Source organism: Pyxicephalus adspersus, chromosome 2 (assembly GCF_032062135.1).
Source record: "Pyxicephalus adspersus chromosome 2, UCB_Pads_2.0, whole genome shotgun sequence".
In the NCBI taxonomy this organism is placed as follows: Eukaryota; Metazoa; Chordata; class Amphibia; order Anura; family Pyxicephalidae; genus Pyxicephalus; species Pyxicephalus adspersus.
This window is the reverse complement of record NC_092859.1, coordinates 131855592-131875945: the sequence shown is the minus strand read 5'-3', so window position 1 is coordinate 131875945 and position 20354 is coordinate 131855592. Positions and strand designations below refer to the sequence as shown.

Below are 20354 nucleotides of genomic sequence, written 5' to 3'. Positions count from 1 at the left end.
GTTATGTGACTATGGGGGTAGACATAAGCAACTGGGGTTATCTGATTTGGCTGATTTTTTTTTCACACTGTTTAAGTCCATACCCAGATACTCTGTAGCTGACCATGTTAGATGTATATTTCACAAGATGTGTTCATACCGTTTATGCCGTTTATATCTTGTCTTTTCTAATTGGTCTTTGTCTTTCTTCTACAAAGAAATATTTTAATAAAAATATACACTAAAAAAAAGAAATTATATTCCTGTTCTGTGATAAGGGAATTGGCAGAGAAGTTACAAAAAGATATCAGACTAATCAGTATATTAGCTAAATTTAGCAGCCAACATCTGAAGTGTGAGTCTGGTGATAAACAACACTTGTTTTTTACAATGCAAGTACCGGTACAAGCACAATTGGAGACAAAATACAAACAAAAGTTACTGTATAATAACTGGTAGGGGTTGGTGCTGAGAATTGTCATAATGCCTTATTGTAATGTAAATGAAACAGTGTTTTAGTATAATTACATGACATTATGTGTTTATTTACTGGATGAACAACTTTCTGCAAACAAAACCTTGCCAGCATTCCAAATGTTAATTTGCTTTGAAGAGCAAACATTCATTGGAAGTCAAAGCAAAACAGTGGTGAGAGAGTGGGGAAAAGTTTAAGCCTTTGTTAAGTTTTTATTGTTGTATTCCATAGTTGCTGTATTCCATAGTTACCGTAACATTTTTATTTTGAGTAATGAGGTATAAAACCCCATTATGTGCAAGGATTTTTCATTTTTTTTGTTTTTTATATGATTGAATGGTAAAGTCAGTAGAGCTTCACCTCACCTCACCTCACGCCAAGTGATAGATTGCCTCATAGAGAAAATTACCCATTGCTCCATTCAAACATAAAAATTTATTATTTACTTCTGGAATACATCCTACCTTGCTTGGTTACTCTTATTTCCTTTCTTACCTTAGTTGTGAACAAAGAGCTGCAGTCTCAGATTCATTGCACTCATTTAATAAAGTATGCAGAACACATAATTAAATTTCCTTAATCCAAGTCCTTGTTAATCCTAGAGGTAGCAGCAGAAAGTACGAAAATACACAGCACACAACCGACAGAAAAATAGCAGTCAGGATACAGGTATTGCTTTTATTAATTGGAGACTGTAAGGATATTTTCTAGCTCTTGTCAGGCTTTTTCAAAAGTATAAAAGTTTATTGGATAGGTTTCATGTTTTTATAGTCAATAAAAGACATTGCAGAGGTTTTGTAAAGATAACAAAGTGATAACATGTATTGCAGTGCCATTAATTTTAGATGGACGCAATGCACTAGGTCAGGAAGTTTGTTACTTGCAGGGATACCAGGTGACAATAGAGCCCGAAAAAACTAGTACTGTAAACACTAAGTACAGTGCATTAATTGTGGGTACAGTATACGGATTTTGTAAAAGAGCATCAACCATCTCCAATTCTTATAAGTTAGTGAAGAAGTGAATTGTAAAAAGTACGCTTACTGAGGTGGAGTGCCCAAGAATGGCAGGATCCATTAGTGTCTATTTCCAAAATATCTCTGAACACCGATAAGAGAGGCCAATTGTAAGGTTTTCAGTAGATGGTACCTGGTCCCGGTTAGGATCCATAAAGTCAAATACCGCTGTCTCTCCTCTTTGTTTTCGAGGATGACAGAATTGCACTGTACTCCATGCTTGGTGGAGATGTCCTAGGGTTCAGAGATTTTGGATCAGCATTTTCAACCTAATACGCTCGGTCACCCAGGTAAACATCCCGAGAAAAATAGTGTGTGCTCTTTTTTCCTAATTAGAGGATATAGCCCCGAAACAGTTAACTAGACTAATGTAATATATCCTGTTAGCTGTCCAGATTACCATTGCTTGTTACTGGAAAGCTTCTAATATTTCTCTTGAATTCGCCAAAAACAAAGTTAACTGGATAATGGTCAATGACAAATTAACCTTTACTCTTAAAACAATCTTAACAAGTTCCACAATATATGGGAAAACTGGTTAGATTATTATCATAAATAATTCAAGCAGGGAACCCTGACCCTAACCCCCCCCCCAATTTTTCTCTTAATTTTTTTTCTTCAATTTGAATTTTAATTAATTACAAAGGGAGTGAATAATTAAAAGATACCTCTACCTGCCAACCTTTATGATCTCACTCTAAACTTGATATGCCTGTATACCTCACAAGTTTCAAATCTGTGAATAACACTATTTTTGTACTATTTGTACTTATTTGTATTATATTTTTTATTGTCAATATTGGAAAACTACCTTATCATGTACTGTATTTATACTTTTTAACCTAAGAGGTGTTGAACTATGTTTGATCTCATATGTTTGTTCTACTCATGTCTGGTTACTGGTTGGCGTTCTTCTTTTGTTTTGACCCCCCTATTCGCCCTTACACCCCCCTTTTTTTTACCTCTCTTCCTGTTATTCAATGCAAATTTGTTGTGTTATGTTATTATTTACTTTATTTGAAAATTTTAATAAAAACTTTGAAACAAAAGAAAAAAAAAAAAGAAACCACCAACACAGCACCAAACTTTTGTAATTAAATTACATATTTATTGAATCACAAATGTTTAGTTCCATAATAAAAATATTACAAACATTATCTTTTAGTTTGGATTGTTAGTACATAAAACGTTAGAAAGTCACTATTTTTATCCTGAAATAACAATGCAAACCTTGTTATCAAAAGTATGCTATAATAAATTCTTTACTGGTATCAAAAAGATTAAAAAAAAAAAAAAAAAAAAGAGAGGGGGATCACAAAATGAGTTTTGTGTAGACTGAAATTTGTGCTCGTACTACCGTACAAATCACAGAGTTGCAGAAGAGTTACAATTGCTTTTCACATTTTGTTAATGTCATACAGCATATTCTAATTTCATTTCACCGAGTTTGATGTACTACTCCTGCACTGTAGGACTTTGTGGGCGAAGTCTTGCTAATATATGCTAATATATAAAACCTAAGCCAAAAAAAGAACACAGAGCTGCTGCAATGACAGCTGTTGTTAAAATAGAAATAAAGAAGAACTCCAGTTCAAATTAGAATACAATTTTACCATAAGCAGAATCTTCAATCAACAAACATGTTTAACAAATAATATGGATACTGTGAGTAATTCTATTCTTTGAAATAGGAGAAAGCAGCCAATTTGTGTCTGAGACCTTCACCAATGTTGTGTTGTTGTCAACTACTCTCTGCAATACAGCAAAATAAAGCCTCCTATTACAAAGTAGATGCTAAGGTTTCTTCCCAGACAGCACATGTTCAGTATGACATAAGGAAGAGCAGTGGCTACACACAGACCAGAAACATCCATTTTACTAATACTACAAAAACTACATGGTTTTCTAGGTCAGTCCAAATGCACCTCCACAACAAGCAGTAACAAACTACTGTTTTATGACCCTCCCCCCCAACACAGGTCCATTCATACTTCTTCTTTAGGTGTGTTTGTAGCATCTGCTCTCCTGCATTACATCTTTATGTTGTCGTTACTGTGTGTTTTGTCAGGGGCTATTAATGTTTGTTGATCCCTATAAGCCGCCATTTAAATTGGTTTACAAAGGGTGGTTTCCTTGCTTATAAAATGTAATTAACCTAAATACAAACTCATATGGGCTGCTCTACAACTACAAGCAGCAGAGATTTGGTGCGAAATAAAAGCTCATGTACAACTTCTATATCTACATAACTGCAAAAAGCAACAATGTGCTAAAACCTACAGCAACCAAAAACAGATGAACTGTTGTCAGAATAACACTATGAGCTGATTTCTGCTTTATCACTTCTTTTTGTATTAAAAGTTAAAAAAAATTAAAAATCCTAATCAATTATTCACATACTGCTTCACAGGCTGGCAAAAAGTATTTTAATTAAAAGGGAAAACAAGTCAAGTATTACTTTTACAACATTACTTTACATTAATTTGCTGGTGGAAATATTTAAATCCTGCTATCTGGTTTGAAGTATCAAAACCTGAGTGCAGTAAGAAAGTGAGTGCAAGACAAAGCACCCTGGAGAAGGTGTGATACACACCAATCTGTCATAGGTTCCTGCAGACCTAATAACAGACTGCACCGAGACCTTTACATTTTACAGCTTCATCTTTTAATCAAGAGTCATTATATACTGCTTGCATTCAGCCTTAGAACTCAAGCAAGCACCTACATGTTAACAGTATAAATACATTTTCAAGTTTGGATATATAGTGTAAATGGCTTGACGATGGTTTATATACAGTTCTAGATAGGTGCATGTATTTATCTAGATAGGCTTTCTATTTTCCTGTAAACGTTCGACTCCAGCAATAATATAGGCATTGAAAGCTACATCCAAGCTAGTAAATCTAGGCTCAAAAAAAGCCTGATTAAATCTTATTTTGTGCATGTATGAAACCTGCAGGCAGATAGGATGTGACTTACCTGTAAAGAGAACAGCTACATGCCTAATACATGCTTAGATGTATCATAAAGCATCCTCCTAACAGTAAGGGACAATACAGGCAAGTTTTATTATAAAGAGCTGGGTTACCAGCACCAGTGGGGCTGTTCGAGCCGGGTGCAGATACCTTCAGAGTAAGTTCTTATTCAAAACATAATTTATCATTTCATTGTTAGTAGTTTTACTGGCACCAAGGGAGTGAGCTATAAGCTTATACTCAGGCTTAGTTACCAGGGGATCAGGAGATTACTGGTTAAGGGAGAGGAAAAGGCATACATTTTAGGGATAGGTTACTAATTAATGTTTCATTTTATGTCAACATAGAAATTGATGGCTTAGGTAATGATTTAAGGTTACCTTTAAGGGCTAGTATAAAGTGTTAGGTAGTATGTTTGCTATATAAATTGTAGGGTAATGATGGTCATTGGTGATGTTGGACATTTAAGTGCCTGCAAAGAAAATTACACAAGTTTCTAGTGTCAAAAAAGTAAATATGCTGTGCTCTCCATGTCCCAGATATTCTAAGAATATGCACTTTTAAATGAATTACAAGTATTTACCAGCAGTTTAAATTACAAATAAAAAACTACTGTGTATCTGTGTTAGTGAAGAATACAACTTGGAACAACTATATCTATACAGGCATATACAATATATGGCTTACATAAACAGGAACACCACTGTGTATTTTGCACTGGTAGGGCCAAGATTAAGCTAACCTCTAATACCTCATCATGAGCTGCTCTTATTTGTTCCTATATTCCTTCAGCATATTTGTCTTGACACAAATTTTGCCCAGCATTCTATGGATATGGCAAGTTCTGCCTGCTGAAGGAGAACTAAAACACAATGTGCAATACCACAGGTTTAAAAAGAGTATACTTAAGTATTACATTTCAGTTGTGGGCAGATGCTAGTTGGTTGAAACACCATCTTGTTCTGAAGAATGGGATTTCATGGCTAAGACACCTTATATCTCAACAGATAGAAGAACCCTTTGGTGACTTTGTCCATCCAAACTGAAATATATATATATATTTTGTTGGTGCACTAATCGTAAAAAATAGTAAATCTTTTAAAACTGAAACAAGTGGGTAAGCCATTTCCAAATAAGTCACCCTAATCTTTAGACAAATGTATTGAGTTGCCCTTTAGGAACCCCTTTTGACTACGTTTGGTATAGTGCAAAGATCACAAAGACCTTTTCTGTCTGAAGTAAGGCACAATGTTCTAGAAATATATCATATAACAATAAAAGCAGAAAAAAAAATTATTGTACCATGTTAGCCAGAAACAAATATATTACAAATTCTTTCATAGCCCTCCACCCCCCCCCCCATTCTGGATTTACAAACACAAAAAAAATTTAAAAATATATTCTGATTACAATTTAATTGGGAGAATACAGCACAAGATTTCTAAACCTATCTGAAATAGTCGTTGAAAAAGGAAGTTCATAGAAGCGTACATCATTGTACTTCTTGTGCTTCACCTGTAATATGTTCTTCGTTAACAGCATTTTCTGTCTGTTCCATTATCTAAAAAAAACAAAAAGACAAAAAAAATAAATAAATCGGAGGTTACTGCAAAAAAGAATCTCAATAAAAGGCCATCAGAGAATGACTGGCCTTTCTAATTACATTTCCATAGTTTACTTGCACGTAATTGAAATCAAAATAATAATAAAAAAAAAACTAATATCTATGTCATATTAGGCCTATGCTAAACATTTTCCTAATACAATTAGGCATAGCTAGGCTTAGTTAGAGCCATGCCACACTAGTGATTCTGTTGTTGGCGATAACGTATCATCAACAGGATTGCCAAGTGACCCCTTTAGCCTCCTCCTAAATTATTGCTGCTCCTTCCCTAGTGAGGAAATTTTGTAAAGTTTTAGCCAGTGAAGAAGCAATAAAGTCAATCTGAACAAGTGAAAGCTTGTTAGAATGATCAACAAACTCCATTAACCAACCAGATCAACATTTACAAGCAACTGTGTAGTATGCAAACATAACAAAACAATCTATTCAAAATTTTATTCTATAGACTGTTCTGTTGTTTTCAGTCAGTTTAGTTAACATGTCAGGATCAGTTTAAATGAAAGTGTGACTGTAGCCAATATAAATGTCGCTACTTTGAAGGGGAATTTCCAGAGATGACAAGCTTGTATGTTTATGGGAAGGGAAGGATGCCTGGGAGTAAAGATCACTACAAGAAATTCCAACTTCAACTATTTTTTACAAGCCCACTAAAGCTACAAGAGAGACGAAACTGAGAAAGGTCTGGTTCATTACAAGTCTGTGAATCTAAATCACAGATTTGGGAACATTTTTATTTAATATTCCTCTCAGGTATGATCCACAGATGGTAAGAGATTCTACAGAGACCAGGTTAGTGTATGAAACAGCTTGTAGCATAGACTTGCACAGCTGTGATCAGAAGTTTCCAGTAGATGTTTTATATCAGAGCAAATGTCAACATACCTCGTAACTTCCTCCATTCCAGAATTTCTTCATTTCTCTTCTTCTCCAGGCAATAAAAGAACTTGTCAGAAGAGTACATGGAACTAGATACAGGAGAGCTGGCTGGCCTGTCTTCATCACCATAAGAATGACAAATGTCAAAACCATCCCCACAGCATACGCTGCAAATTAAAAATAACCAGTCGGTAAATTAACAAAATATATCAATTATAAACTTAAAGCAACCCTCTAAAGAATAACAACACCCAAACAGTTCAATGTCACTGAACACTGCTTCTTTAAAAGACATCTTCCTAAAAAGTCTACTGTGATACTAAGGTAGTGTTACCACTGTGCTCATTAATTTCTCCCAATGACCTCCAGGACATTATATTGTCAGGATAAAAAACTAAAAAAGGGAAAATTTGTTTATCTAACAAGACAGGTAAAAAAGTGGGACTATCTTGCCCCAATATAGTCTCACTTTTTGTAAATCTCTTGTTCCTTTTTCTTTCTATGTTACTTAGGGACGTGGCCTGTTTTGCTTCTACATACATCTTTCTTTTCAGGAGATCGGTTTTATTTCTTAACACATTGATAAAAAAACTAAATTACCTAGCATGTAGGTTGGACCCTGCATGCGCCTCAAAGCTTATTATTAATTTTCTAGAGGAGTGAGCCCTAAAAGCCTTCCTAAGCTTCAATCCGGTTCAAGAGCAATGAACACTGTGCAGGACATAGATCTGAATAAGCTGCCGTCAAGAAATTCCAAAAAGTGATGAAGCTGGTTGGAAGCCTCCAAACAGATTGTTTAAAGGGGATGTCACACATTCTTATTAGGATCTGTATTTAACAGTACTAAACTGGAGTTGATGGGTACTTTAAGGGTCCCAGTACAGCTGCTTGAAGAACTCTGCATCAGTCTACAACCATTCTGGGATATAATAACTATAAATTCTGGGATATAATAACTATTTTTGTCTACAGCACGTACCTATGGTGCAGGATATATAATAAATACTTGAAGAGGCTGTTCGAACATCAAATCTTTTGCAGTACGCAACCAAAAGACCTAAAAAACACAAGACAAATAATTATAAACCGAAATGAACCTGTTACACATTTTATGTAGGGGCTTGCAAACTCCTATAAAGCCTTGAAGGCAACAAATAATTTATTAAATCTGGCTGATTTACTAATACGTCATGAAAATATTTTCAGGCTTGGAGGTGAGAAAACTAAGCCCATGCAGACAAAAGGTGCTGCTGTGATTGTGGAGACAAAGGGCCTAGTTATACAACATGGAAGTTGAAATTTCAATACTAAATAGCCTGTCTATAGTTCTAATGGTATCCTTTACATTAATATTGCCTAGAAAAGAGGTGTAATAGGTGTATAGCAATACAAAGCAAAGAGGCGCACATACAGGGCTTAGACCAAATGCATATGGAAATATTTCCTTACTCACCAGGCACAATGATATCTCCAAAGCCCAACAAGGACATCGGTATATCACATAATGTCGCAGCACTGTACTGAAACCTAGGCACCCTGATGACTACAGGTAACTGGAAGATAGAAAAAAACAACATGAAAAGGCACCCTTGAGATTTAAAGTAAACAAAATGTGCAATCATTTGTGTTGAATACAAAAAAGTAAAATAAAGAGCTTCATGAAATGGTTCTGAAAATTGTTAAAGAAAACAAACACATTGTCTGTCAAGGTGTGGGATGTTTCACAGCTTATCCAAACAGCTTCTTAAACGGGGTGTGATTTTCAACACAAATTTTCACCTATATAAAATGCAGTTTTAAAATCTTCGACCAAATGATTTGACAATTCATTTCATAAACCATGAAGAATAATACAAGATTCAGACTATCTAGCAAAATGGGACAGCATTTGTCATTGGAACATACAGTGTTTCCACAAACATTTACGGTCCCATCCAAGTCTTTGACAATCAATATCTCTCTTGATGCATTTCATAGTAACTGGATTCATTGCTAATTAATTGAAATGTTGGTTCTTATCAATCATTGGAACTAAAAGCCCCTTGCTTTGATAAGCTGTGAAACCTCTTAAACATTACAGTACAAATCCAAATGCATGTGACCAATTACTACTAGCTACATGTTTGTTTATAAGAGGTTTTGACAAGAGTATATAAGAGTATAAAAAATTACATATACTTTTTTTGTTTTAGAAATTCATCAAAATGATGTACAGTACATTTATTCTAAGCAACTAACAATACAGTGATTGGAATGAACAGATAAAAAGGTACAAAGGGATTATCAACAAACAGCTGACCAGCTAACTAGTAACTGCTAAAGATGATGTCTTCCAGCTGCCATTTCAATCTGTAACACTTCATTAATGGGTCCCACTTGACCTGGAATCTCCAGTTAAAGAACTACAGTATGATGTTGAGAATACTAAACCGCTACTACAGAAACCTTGAGGTCCAGAACCTGCATGCAGATGCAAATCAACCACCATTTGCAAGAGGTCAGAAGACAAACAAGGACTTGACCTATGTTCAGGGACCTAAATCTAGTTTAGGTTAGAGAAATAGGTTTTTGTTGCATAAGATTCCAAAAAATGTGCTGTGACTTACACAAAACTGTCAGGGTTTCTCAACTAAAGGACATTTATAACTTGAAGGCAGCCTTTTCTCAAAAGGTACCCACCAAAAGCCCAGACATTGCCTTTGGAAAAAATGAAACACTTTCAGCCATTCAGGTTTTAAAACTAGCTGCGATGAAATGTTGCACGTTGGGAAGGTTTTATTTAAAATAGTACAAAATGAAGAGCACACTTTCAAGCTAGCCAGTAAAACAACTACTCTGTTTCAACTACAATTCTTTCGCTGGTGTGGACAAATCGAGACATGCAACTATGAATTACTGGATTAACAAATGGCAGAAACTCCCCCTGATGCAAAGAGGCCACTACTATAGACAACTATCCTGAATTATCAGATTTCACAAACACTTGGAGGATCTTGAGGTCTGGAATTCAGGGAATCAATCCTTTTTGGGCACTATGACCAAGTTTGAACAAAAATTTTTAAACCTGCCAGAGGGGGGCAATGGAGCATACTGGAATCACAGCTATGTTTAGCTCGGATTAATGGCAAAGGGGTTTTAGATGGTGAAAGGGTGGATATGGGGTGCAGAAGGCCCTCCATTCATAAGATAAAACCTAGCAATGGTAGTGTATATGTGTTCACCACACAATGAAAACGGGGTACCTGCTTACCATTCCCTGCCACTAAAGCAGAGGGGTAGGAGGGAAAGTATACCTACCATTTTTAAACAGAACAAATGGGGGATAATTTCACCCACAACAGGCTGCCTCCAGCCAGAGCAGCAGCACAGACTGCCAAAGGGAGAAAGAGAACAGGGTGACCAATCAACTGGATGGCAATGACTCATGTGCCCCCCTATGGGAAAATTCACAGGCCGTCCAAATTTATCAGGTGTGGGTTTGATGGTTATGAACTGCTTGTGAAACTAAAGGGCTGGGATAACTTTGAAGGACCTATATTATCCAGCCTGTCACACATTCAACAGTTGATAGATGGTCTTAAAAAATAAATAAATAAATAAACCCAAAAAACTTACTCTTCACTTTTGATGATCTCACGATGGCTCCGCAAAGAGTCCAGTGGGTCCCATGCCACCCTTCCTCTTACTGCCTATGCGTGGGATTTGTACCTTTTTACATTCCAGGAAAGCCCCTTCTGTGTATGCCCAATCTCTGGCATTTGCAGAAGAAGCAGTCGACAGCCTCCTGGGATATGTGACGTATGTATTCCAGGAAGCTGCAGGTGGCAAAATATGTATGTATTCCAGGAAGCTGCAAGTGGCAATAAAGATAAAAAAAGGAAGGGGTCCTCCCCTAAAATACATTTTTTTATTCTATAAAAGGGATAGCCATCCTTTTCATATAATGCAAAAATGTGGTGGTGGGCCTCTTTAACTCTGGATAGTTCAATAAACTCATAAAATGTGATCATCCTGGAGAGAGGAGTTGTCCATGTTAAATCTATAAACTTTTGAACTAGAGAACTTTGTTACAGGACTGAAAGTGAGGAAAAATTCAAATCTGAGTTGTAACAGAACATGAAAAGAGGACACAGAGGGATTTCCTTGGTTTTGAAAAGCTCTATACTTCTTGTGATGTCTATTGATGTCTATGGGACAGTAAATGAGGGTATTTTTCCTCTATTGGATACAGATCACAAGAAAGTGGTTTTAACCATACACAATTAAGCTTTAAGTATATTGTAAACCTTTTTATCTGAGAATTAGAAGAATTCATTAAAGTACAATATACCAATACACAAAAGGAGAGCCAGTCTACTGGCTCCATGGAGAGCCAGTCTACTTGTTCCATGTTCTCATTTTCCATATTTGTTCTAAGCCTTTAGACAGACACAGAAACCTGAAACATTAACTTTATGGAATATTACAAACTATGTTTTTTTGTTTTTAATTTTACAGGTTTTCCGCATACATGCTTGGGATCTTCCACAGAGGAAATTAGAGTTATACAATCAGGAGCCAGGATAGTCTGGAATGCTATGAACATCAGTTAAAACATTTACAATTCTGTTAAAGGTGTGAAATGGTTGAGGTCAAATTTTTATATAAAGAAGAAAAAAAGTTCCATCACCCATTTTTGATGAAGCACAACAGCCAAACAGGTAGAAAAGATGTAATTATGAGAAATGGCCACCCCCGAATTTAATGTGAATACATATTAACAACAACTTGCATTAGGAAAAATAGAATGTACCAACAAAAACGATCAGATGTGAACAAAATAACAAGTAAACCTCAAAGAGACTGAAAGAAGAGTCGTGAAGATAAATACAGTCCTTACTTTCTCGTAGGTGGCTTGAGATTCAGCAGGCACCTCCACATAGCTCTCATCACTCTAGGATCAAATCCAAGTCACAGACATTTAATATCCAAAAAGCAGCAGCCAAACATAGGCCACAGTGAGGAATAAATAGTGTTCAGCTATCTCATATATTCAGCGTAATCAGCAATACAACATGATGGCATTCAAAACACTGGCTAAGAATGCCTTTCAAATTAAATATAGAATAAAACATTTCCTGTAAATATTACAATTGGTTATATAACAAAGGAAGTAAACCAAATGGAATATGCAGAACCCAAATGTCACTTTCCTGCAAGTCATATATCATTGTAATGTGATCTTGTCCAAGAACGAGGGTTTCATCTTTGGTTCCATCTATCACCCAGCACAGCAAATGCGTGCACACTAGCAGTTTGTGTTATGCAGGAAGTTTATTCAAAGGGTGGTTTACTTTGCAGTGTCTATTTCACTATGTGCGTGCACATAAACCAATATAGACACGCTGTGGGAAAGGAAGATTCATTAAACCTCGACGAGCATGACCTTCTTGTGATGTCTCTATTTTAATGGTCATGTATCCCTGCGCAAGGGGTATGTATACTACTGTATCCTCCTTACAGCAACGAGGACAAAGTCCCTGTCAAGGAGTATATATAGCCAGCACAAAGATTTAGGCAAAGCAGTCATAAATCTGACCAATGCAATGTAAAGATACTTTTAGTAGATTGACAGGTAAGAGCAGGTGAACTTACTCATAACATTTTTAACATTTCTGAGAAATCCAAAGAATAGTCACCTCAATACCAAATTCTTGAGTGCCCATTTGGTAATAAGGGCTTGTTTTTATTGACGTAGTGCAGATACCAGGTCACAAACGCTGCCCCAGAGCAGTTGCTGCAATGGGGGATTAGGGGGCATTTGATGAACACTGCCAACCACCCATGATAACACTCAGAGGAAGGCTGGGGTTGCAGCCAAAAGGCCTAAAAATGATAGGTGGCTTTAATGACCTATAGGGATGCTCCAAAAATTGGATGAGGTCAATACCAAAAAAGGTTAAATTTACACATAAATGTAATAGCCCATATCTCTGTATCTTCTGAAATATTTTGACAGTAGGTCCTCACTATGTATAACCATTTCTTTACTATATTTTCATTACAATCTTTCCAAAAAAAAGGATGCATATATAAAATACTTGCAGCAGCCTGTAATACCTTACATTACATTCAAATTCCATTCAAATGAAGTTCACCCACCTTTAGTAAAGCAGATTTATGCCAAGATGTCCCCCAGCCCCCAAACTACTGTGCCTTCTATGAGCCAAACTGGTATGTAGGAGAAATGCAAACCACAATTTTTATTACATTTATTATTATTTATTTTAGCGCTCCAAGGCTGGAGGGAATACACTTTTATCAGTGAAGCTGGGTGGTCCAGCAAACCTGAAATGGATCAGGTTCAGGATTGAAAGCATTTGATAACAAATAGCAAATGACTTTTAGTAAATCCATTCCAAGTTTGCTGGATTACACCCAGCTTCACTGATGAAGTGTATTCTCTCCAGCCTTGGGGAACTTTAATAAATCAGGGTCAATATGTCAATATTTTTACAAATCCCAAATGTCAATCTTTGATTCTTAGTACAGTGATTAAAGCTACTACAAATCCCCCTTTATAGCACAATTGGTATATGTTGAAATTTCTAGCAAATCTATGTAATTTGGTTAGTACCTTATTTACCATATCATTATGAAAGCGATTTTTCTATTTCTGCACAGACTTAGAATCAATATACAGGTAGTCCCCTGAGTTAAGGACATCCGACATACGGACGCCTCCTAGATAGGAACAGGGATTCCCTGCTTGCTGGTGCAGGACCAAGACTTGAAGGGGGGAGGGGCTGTTTGAATGACTTGCAGAAGAAATCGTTTGATAAACACAGCTGAGTTTTTGGGTGATCTTAAGAATGGGGCTGATTTGCAACCTCTTGTAACTCTTTAATGACCAAGACAAATTCTGCAGCTGTTGCTTTTTGCATATCAAAGCACAGCTTGCTCCAGAAGGTAATGACTGTACAGGCTCCATAAAGATTTTTTTTTTTTTTTTGCTTTGTTTGTGATTAACTCACTGTAAGGATTTTATACAGTAACTGACACCATGCTGTCCAATAATATCTTGAGACAAACATTTGTAAATAATAAATTTAATTAGTTGGCAGATCTCCTATGGTATGGTGTAATTTTTTAACATTTTGTTTTGAGCATATAAGTCTACCTGTTTAGAGTCAGCAAACCTAAAAGTAACATCTACATGACAGCCAGAGAGTTAGCAGTTTTAGAGGGTGCGCAATGAAAATCAAGTCCTGTTGCACATCCTTTTCCAATACAAATAATACATTTTTCCTAAAATATGCATTTTTCCCTTTTGTTACAAAAAGATTTTTAGGTTTTACAGATGCATCAATGTTCAGATATCACACCTGCAGTCTGTACAAAGGAACACTGTAGTTTCTTGCAGAACACATTGGTCTATCTTACACCAATATAATGGGATATGTTAGTATTTTTTTTAACGAAAAAAAAAAATACATAGCTGAACCTTCTAGAAAATGTAAAATTACTCTTGCAGAGAGGCTTCTCCTTGCAAAGTGAAAGTTAAGTGCTCAGTGTATGATAGCATTAAAATCAGGCTTCCTCCTCTCTGTGGGACCAATCTGCAGAAGCCTTTTCTTTGGCATTTTAACACAATACAAGCAGGGCAAGACTTCTGAATAGACTACCCAGGCCATGGCTTACGGCAGCATAGTCACCAGGGAGCATAATCAGACCATGCAACTGTACTGCATTAGATATTACTGTAGGCTGCATTGTTTGTGTGTGCCCTTTCTGCCTATGGGAGATAACACAGAGTAGGCTCTTCTATCTTTTTCATCCTAATTTGTATTGTAATGAACTGTTATTTGGACAATTCCTTTTTAAAATAAAGTTAAGCTGGGTACACACGTGCAATAATTGTTGTTGGAAAGGAACTTTCACGATCCTTTCCAACGACTAAGGACTGCACGATGCATGAACGATTGCTGTACATACAGCACCATTCTGCTCTATGCAGAGGAGAGAAGGACGGAGCGGCACCCACTGCGCACTCTCCCCCTTCGCTTCCATTACAATCGTTCGTCCTTTAACGTCCATGGATCGGCCAAGATGGTTGTTCGGACGACGGGCGCTGTACACACGCCAGATTCTCGTCCAATATCGGCACTGAGCCAATTATCGGAAGAGAAGCATTGCAAGTGTGTACATAGCCTAAGGCTAGGTTCAGGCCTGCAGTGGGATCAAGTGTTCCTGTACAGAGTCCCTGCTAGCCATTCTGTCCCTCCCCCTGCAGTACTGGAGCATAGAAGGGAAGAGGCAAGTACCAAATGGAATGGGAACAAGGAATATATTATGGGACATTTTTAAATCTTTAGTGTGCATTTTTAAAACAATAGATTTCCAGTAATATTACACAGTACTTTAACTTATAAAACTTATCTACATACCTTTTCTGATCTTTCCGAAGGACCAGCTGCCACTTCAACCATGATACTCTGACCATTCTGAATTTCACAACATAATAAAAAACAAAAAAAGTTTTGTATTAATACTATTATTAAAATATACATGACAAAAATTAATTTTCAATAATTCCAAAATTTCTTTTTACAGCAGAATTTATATGTTGAAGATTTTTAAATTAATAGAACACAACTCAAAATATTTGTTTAGGTACATTACTTAATAGAGTACTGGCCATCACCACTACATTGTATGCACTTTATTATTCTGTGTGGAAAAAGATTGTATTTGAACATACTATAATAAACTGGTAAAGTCTAACACGGGAGCATCTTCTAGCAAGATTTTTACCTGCTCTGCATTTGTAAAACTTTTATCAGGAACAGACAGTGATATCATCCTTCCATGAGTGCTGCAGGTGAATCATGGTTATAAATAAGTATAAATTTGAACTTTCTCCTTTTCAAGTAAATTTTTTACCTACATGAAGTTGGTGATTTAGGGTGGGAGAGAGAGCCCAGGCAGAATAAGTAGACCTTGCAATTTGGTGGTAGGTCTGCCTTAGACACTATACAGACAATAACACCTTCTTAAGAAGAGGTCACTGAAGTCTAGATAGACCAAGAATCAAATTTGATTTGTCAGCAAGCAAGTTGACAATAACTTTAATCTGTTAGCCTAGATAATGTTTGCATTGAGTTTTAGGACATGTGGGGCGTTTACACATTCTTGGTCAATATTCTGCTCATAATTTAATACAAGCCAACAAGGACTTAAATCTTAAAACAAGGTAATTTTGTTCAAAATTCTCTACACTTTTAATCACATTTTACTTTATTTACATGCTGACTGATTTACCAATGTGGCTCATTACTACAGTTCTAGTTTTAGAATAGAGCATACATTATTGTTCTTTTGGCACACGGAACCATTTCCTACAAAATGTTGAATGTCAAGTTTATAACCTTTATGTAAAATGATTTGTAAAATATACACTCCTACAAACTGTTTCCATACCTTAGTGATAAATGGAGTAATAAACACAAAAAACACATCATAGAGAAGAAGAAGACCTAGAAGGATCACGCAGGCCTGTAAAACACAACACCAAGTGATTAGTACATTTTATTTAGGCAGCCATCAGTCTCTTTCCTTTTTTCTTAAAGATTAGATATTTAATTAGTTTTAAATTATGAGTAATGTATTGTGTTTACCTATTATAGCAAATCTCTGGAATTCCTTATAAGTAATTACACTAATTCAAATATATTAAGCTTACACATCTGAAAATTATAAGCTAAATAAAAATAAAAAATTGGAACCTTAGGCCACTTAAGCCTATTTTCCCTACAATTATCGAGTACCACCAAAGCCATTTCCTGTAGATATTTTCAATAAATCTTGCCAACAAAAATGTGTGCAGACATTGATTAAGTTTGGTGGCTAAGTAAAGGACAATATATTTATAAGACAGAAAAAAATACACTTTTGACTGCTTTAGCTGTAAATTAATTCCTTTTCCTCACCACCTGCAAATTTTAGGGAATTCAATAAGGGACACTATGGTAGATATTGTGAACAATTTTACTATTGTACATCTTTAAAAAGTAGTAGACTAGTTTAGGAAGTGTGGTGATTCAGAATAAGCAAATATAGTTATGGGGGGGGGGGGGGGGGCTTTAAAACATAACAAAATATTCTTCTCACCTTGAAATTTGGCATTCGCAGAGTTTTTATAAAGTTGAGGCAAAATGCAATTCCTAGAATATCTTGCAATATCCATATCCATCTGAAATGGAGATGTAGCATAAACAAGTAAGCAGATTAATAGGACTAGTTGGACACCCCCTATATTCTTTATTTACTACAAAAAAACAAGTATTTTGAACATACATTGAAAAGTAACAGGTTTGCTGCAAATAGGCACCATAGGTTTCCCTTTACACACCTTCCTCACACTGTTCAAGTCTGCTAACAGACATTCCCAATACCAGGTATGGTGAACCCAAAACAAGGTTTGTTTCCCCAACCACCTGCACTGTCACATGTCACTTTCAGAAGATGAAGGACTGGGACAGGGCTGAAGTGATGGAAAGTTAAGGAAAATCATGTTGTTGTGCACTGTTGGCAAACATCGTGGTTTCTATTTAAATGCATGCAGCAGTATCTGAATGAAAAATACAACGCCTGATAAGGGCTGCATTTAACCTGTTTTGCATGAATGTTTAAATGTACCTCAATAGGTCATGCCACGTCCAAGGAAATTCAACACAAATCAGGTCAAGTGTAACCCCAATAGTTGTGTATGTTCCACACTTCTGCTAAATTTCAACATCATGGCTATTCTCCATTTACCTAAAGAAAACAAGTCAACATACAGTTTTTTACACTGTCCTTCTGCTAAAAAAATTTTTTCTGAGTGCACAAAGAAGGGCGCAGACAGTCATCAGCTTTAACCCAACTGCTTACAGCACACGTGTCAATGATATACACTTCACTGGGTGCCAATAGGTCAAACCATGCCTTCTATTCGCAAAGTGATTGCTAACAAATGGTTAAATCTCACATTAGTCCCTAAATATGTCTGTCAACAAATTGGTCATTACGCGCCATTCCAATTCACAAAACTGTATGTCCTTTCTGCCAACTTAGGTCAGAATACAGATAATGAGGTAGAATAAAAATTATTGCTCATTGCCATTGGTTTTCCCCCTGACATAAGGCACTTCTTACGTGCCTACATCTGTCCCCTCCACGATCACAAGCATTCCTACAAACCAAGTATGCATGTTTGGACCATGATTTTTTTTTTTAGAAAGGTCTCGGGCATACGGAATGTGTGGGCACACCCTGCTTAGCAGCAAAAAATCTTTACCATTGCGGCCATTTAACATTTCCTTTCCTTTTCCTCTGCTACTAATGTGTACTCGTCATTGCTTTCAACACTCGTCATGGCTACAAACACTATGTACTATTCAATGTTCAACAATATAGTGTACCGGTCAATGCTGTCTGCCACAACCTCCCTTACATATCTACAGTATGTAGGATCCACTGTTCGGCAGCAAACTGAAATGTCCCCACTCCCCATACATATTTACTATCCACTATTTAAAAGCACAATACCCTGTCCCTGTTATCAGTCAACATTTTTTTTTATTTTTATTTATTTGCAGCATCAAGTGCCTAACAGAACTAAGTGCCTGTTATTGCTAACAACATTCCAAAGCATATAAAGCATCCAAAGCTCAGCAGCACATTGTCCAAGTCATAACAGTCTAGCACCACTCCACACGTACACATGTAACATCCATTACCACGCAACACAATCTCTTCACCTTCTATACATATTTGCATTGCACAGCAGCACAATGTTCCTGCCACTGCCACCTATCAACAGTCACAATCAACATGCATCATTCATTGCCCAGGAACAAAACATCCCTTTCATGCTGAAAAAACTGACGACACAGTAGCAAGACTGTTATGCAGCACATTGTCCATATGTGTTGGAAAACAAATCACAGGGACACTGGCAGTCATAAGCACAATGGGCCTGATTTATTAAAGCTCTCCAAAGATGGAGAAGATATACTTTCATCATTCAAGATAGGTGATCCAGCAAACCTGGAAAGCTTTAATAAATCAGGCTTAATGTCCTAGCCACTAATTTCTGTCACTCTTACTAAATATGTAAATCTAATGCACAGCAGAACACCACCCCTGTTGCTGAACTCCTGGAAAATCAAACAACCTCCGTTGCAGTGGGGCTACCACTACACTACACAAGTTAAATGTCATCGGTGCCGGCCATTGCATTTTTAATTAGTTTAGTAAGAAGGTAATAATGTAAAGTCTAAAACCAAAAAGGTGGTGATAAGGAGATCATTCTGCCATTAATATCACAACCAACTTTTCTTTTCCTCTATATTTAAAGTTTTTTCTCTGCACTGACAACAACCTACCTGTGACTCTATGCAGATATTCAATCTCCCCCAAATGACAGCTTCTAGACTGCAACTTATTTGTCCTTTAAATTTTTACCCATTTAACACTTTCTGGTTGCTAGATTATTATAGGTAAAATTATATGGTAAGGCAGATAGCATTTTTCATAGTTGATCTACATCACTGATCATTGTGTCAGTGCTTATCAGTCACCAAATATTGATCATCACATTCTCACACTGCCCAGAACATCTACATATTTATTTTATAATTTCTGGGCCTGAAAATTCTGGAAACTACTACTAAGTACATATGCACACCAGCCATACATATTTTTTTTCTTCCAACGTGTGACACCAACAGCTGCACCGTGAATACAAACAACTTATTTATAGTATAGTGATAAATGTGTCACATGAAAGTGAAGTGTTGTTCTATACCCATTATCACATACAGTACCTATCTTCATTTCGGAACACTGCCCAGGTCACCGACACAGCTGCACAGAAGGCAGCCAAGAAAAGAAGCCTCACTTCAGCGCTTTTATTGAAGCATGACATTCTGTACAAAGCAACAAAGAGAGATAATGTTAGTGTAACTGCTGAAGCTTGCCTTGCAAAATGCATTTAATATATTTAATACATTAGGAAAACACACCTGCATCTTCCATATGGGATATTCCGTATCAATGCAGAGAGGCAGTTGAACAAACTCATTGCAGATGCAAGACAAAACACGCAAATGATAACATAAACTGTAAAGAGAAACACCGGTAAATAGTTGTACAAAATTGTTTGCACATACTAGTTTTGTTTACAACACAAACATATTTTCCTATTCATAATAATGCCATATTTAATTTTTAAATACTGCAGAAAGTTTGCAGTTCAAGTGATACCTTTATTTGTTAACTTATTGAAAAATACAATTTTGCAAGTAGGACTTAGGCTAGGTACTCACGTGGAATGGTTCTCATCTGATAATCGGCTCAGGGCCGATATCGGACAAGAAACTTGCGTG

At 36.4% G+C, this 20354-nt stretch overlaps 1 protein-coding gene across 3 annotated transcripts in view; it reads right to left on the bottom strand.

The window, feature by feature from the left end:
• Window positions 1-2556: 2556 nt before the first annotated feature.
• The window catches only part of SPPL2A (signal peptide peptidase like 2A), a 31214-nt gene continuing 13416 nt past the window's right edge, over window positions 2557-20354 (bottom strand). The window contains exons 7-16 of one of the 3 annotated variants that reach the window (XM_072402423.1): window positions 19992-20088; window positions 19794-19895; window positions 17095-17176; window positions 16405-16479; window positions 15372-15428; window positions 11825-11878; window positions 8399-8498; window positions 7925-8002; window positions 6952-7112; window positions 2557-6006 (exon numbers count right to left, since the gene is read on the bottom strand). In XM_072402423.1, coding sequence (XP_072258524.1) covers window positions 5938-6006; window positions 6952-7112; window positions 7925-8002; window positions 8399-8498; window positions 11825-11878; window positions 15372-15428; window positions 16405-16479; window positions 17095-17176; window positions 19794-19895; window positions 19992-20088 — 875 coding nt within the window. In that variant the 3' untranslated portion in view covers window positions 2557-5937. The other 2 variants (XM_072402424.1, XM_072402425.1) reach the window with 2 other exon arrangements.